This window comes from Entamoeba nuttalli (genome assembly GCF_000257125.1).
Source record: "Entamoeba nuttalli P19 unplaced genomic scaffold asmbl_2455, whole genome shotgun sequence".
NCBI classification, from domain to species: Eukaryota; Evosea; order Mastigamoebida; family Endamoebidae; genus Entamoeba; species Entamoeba nuttalli.
Window position 1 is genome coordinate 1 of NW_008575336.1, and position 3159 is coordinate 3159.

The following is a 3159-nucleotide window of genomic DNA, read 5'->3' on the forward strand; positions in this document are numbered from 1 at the left end:
CTCTTCATTTCACATTATTTGCTTTTTTTCATTGCCAAAATAAATATAAATCGTCAATCAATATACTAGAAAATTTTATACTTATTGCATTGTTATTATCTAATTATTTTATATGAATATTTATATTATAAAAGTAATTTAATTAAATGAAATAATATAAAAATCTAAAAGATTATTACTAACGAAATAAGAAATAATATGACAAAAGATAATAATAAAAGATTAGCATATATTCAATAATTTGAAGAAAAAGAATAGAGTTATTTGTAATTATTCTTTTTCTATTTTGGATATTAAATTAAAGATATTAATGAAACATCAACAAATTCAGTACCAAAAAATATGATGATATAATTGTATTACAATTTAGATGAACAAACAAATTAATAAATATCCATAATATTGATTCTTTTGAAATAATTATTTTTAAGAATCATAATAATTATATAATAAAATTTGATTTTAAAACCATTATATTAATTTAGTAATAACATATTAATAATTTACGCATGATTAACAACTTGAATATTTTCAAATGTATGTACTTTATAATTTTCTGTATTATTTTAAAAATAATTATAAGCAATTGATTTATTATTACTTTTTTTCATTTATTAAAGTATTAAGAATAAACCACTCATCATTTATTATAACACTTATTATCATTTACTAATTTATTTAACTTTTTTAATATTCTTTATAATAATAGTTGAATTAATTTGATCTGTCATTATTAAAACACGAAAATGAATTATACAAACAATTCATTTTTAACAAGTTCATCTGTTTATAACTTTGATTAACAATAATCTCAACACAAATAATTTATCATAAACTTGGTAAGGTGATAATTTTTTAATATTTTTAAGAGTCATTTGTTATTTACATAATACTCATCACAACAATTCATTGGATTTTTTAAATTATCAAATATTTTTATTAGATATGTATACTTTAATTAATATAAATTCATTTATCATGTAGTATTAAAGAATGAGTTGATAAAAATAAAATTAATATGTTTTAATACCATTTAACAACATTACTTATAAACCTCACTTAATACACTTTAGATTAATTGTAGTTTCTAAATAACTACAAATTTTGTATACTATTTCAATTATTCAATTAAACACACCAATATTATTGAATTGTATATTTCCTTATTATTTATTTCATTAACTAATTAAAGAATTTATTGAAATTTTTTTACCCACACCAGTATATATTTTTAATGAAACATTCAACCAAATCTTCATATTATTTGTTATATTCTTTTAATTAAAAATATTCCAACATCAATTATTATTCTCTTTTTATATTTATGTTTATATTTATTAAATAATTTTAATATAATATGAATTTACCTATTGTATTTGTATGTTCTTGCTTATTTTAATCATTTGTTTAAAATCCATATCCCTTATCTTATCTATTTATTATAGTTTTGATTATTATTTAATGAACAACTCTTCTGTCTGTTAGAACTTATTCTATACAACTACTTTATACCTTTTTTTAGTCAAGTGTAATTCATTAAATTTAGAATATTTACAAAATAACCAACTTATTTCTTATTCATCGTTAAAAGAAATAAACAAAATATAATTAATTCGTTTTTAACGAACTTTATAAATAGAAAAACTATAAAATTCAATGTGGAGTTAATTTGATATGAAACATAAAATGACAAAAAATAAGTGAATAACAATGCCAAATCTATTTTTAAATTACACAAAATATTTTAACGGAGAATGATTCATCTCCCTGCTTTAGACTATAATTTTTTTGAGAATAAATAACTAATAAACCTAAAAAAAAACCAAAAATATTTAAAATATTTTCAAAGGTTGAATTATTAAATATATGTTCTATTTAAACCAAAGAAATTAATTATTTGAATAATAAAAAAAGAAAGCTCATTAACAACCCATGCACCATTTTATAAATAGATTATATAAAATTACCGCAATTCTTTGAGTTAACTGGCATTTATTGATTCGTTTTTATTCCGTATTTCTTTTCCCATTCAATAAAGAATTAAGTTATTTTTAATGTCCACTACTCATAACCTTCTATATCTTTCGCTTCTGATCTATTAGAATAGGTACAGTAGAAAACTCTGAGAATTTTGTCAATTTTCTAGTGGCGTTTACCCCATCAAAATTTCTTTTATTCGGTATAAAGGCCAACTTTAATTTAAGCAGATCTCTTGTTTTGAATATTAGAAACATGTCTTCTCGTTTAAGCTTCAAATTCTATAGTTCTAATTTCCTAAATGATCCTATTATTTCTGAAAACCATTCAACTTGTGTACATTCAGGGTGTCAAATCAAAAAAAGAAGAAATTCATTCAACACTGCAAAAGTAAATTCTATGTTTAGTAAGAGCCAACCCGAAGAAGTCTTAAGAAAACTATTATTCTCAGATAATCCTATGCTTTTATATTCTTATTGTGATAAAGTTTGTTATAATTCCTTAGTTAAATTAAGAAATTTATTCTAAATTACTTTAGGTCTTAAAGAATGGGAGTGATGAAAAAAGAGTAATTCCATTCCTTATTTTTTATTCTTCACGTGGTAAAATTACTCAATTATTATGTCAAGTTGGAAGACGTGAAATTAAAGAAGCTAAAGCAGGCACTCCTTTGTTTAGAGGAAATACTCCATTTATCAGATTCTATAGTTTCTATTTATTTTTTTATTGCAATGAGTATCTAACAAAAACTACTTCTGCTATAATTAAACAAATAGAAAATGGAGAACAACAAATGCCTGATTCTAATAATCAGGTGTATACAAAACAATTCGTCACTTCTTATTCAAGATTTATAACAGAGAGTATACCTTACATTCCATGTCATCAAAGAAAGGTAATCAAAAGTCTTCTTTCTTCACCATCAGTTATAAATGATACAACAAAAAAGAAACAAATATTTTCTACGTTAATGTTCCTTCGTTATCTTTTTGTCCCTTTCTTGAAACATCCATGTATTCTTAAATTACTTCAAAAATGTGTTTCAGAATGGATTAGAGAATGTGAGGATAAAGACAAAAAACAAGTAAATACAACAGATGTTTTTAATGAATTAAAATTGAGTTTAGATTATCTTTATGATAATGTAGTAAATTCTCCTGTTGGTTTTGAAGTTGGAATGAT

The 3159-nt window shown here is 21.6% G+C and overlaps 1 protein-coding gene across 1 annotated transcript; it reads left to right on the forward strand.

Moving 5' to 3' along the window:
• Nucleotides 1-2232: 2232 nt before the first annotated feature.
• On the forward strand, nucleotides 2233-2463 carry ENU1_026040 (hypothetical protein; the record flags this gene model as incomplete). The annotated part of the gene is made up of 1 exon (XM_008857151.1): nucleotides 2233-2463. A coding segment is annotated over one exon (231 nt), but the record flags the coding sequence as incomplete, so codon positions are not given.
• Nucleotides 2464-3159: the final 696 nt, after the last annotated feature.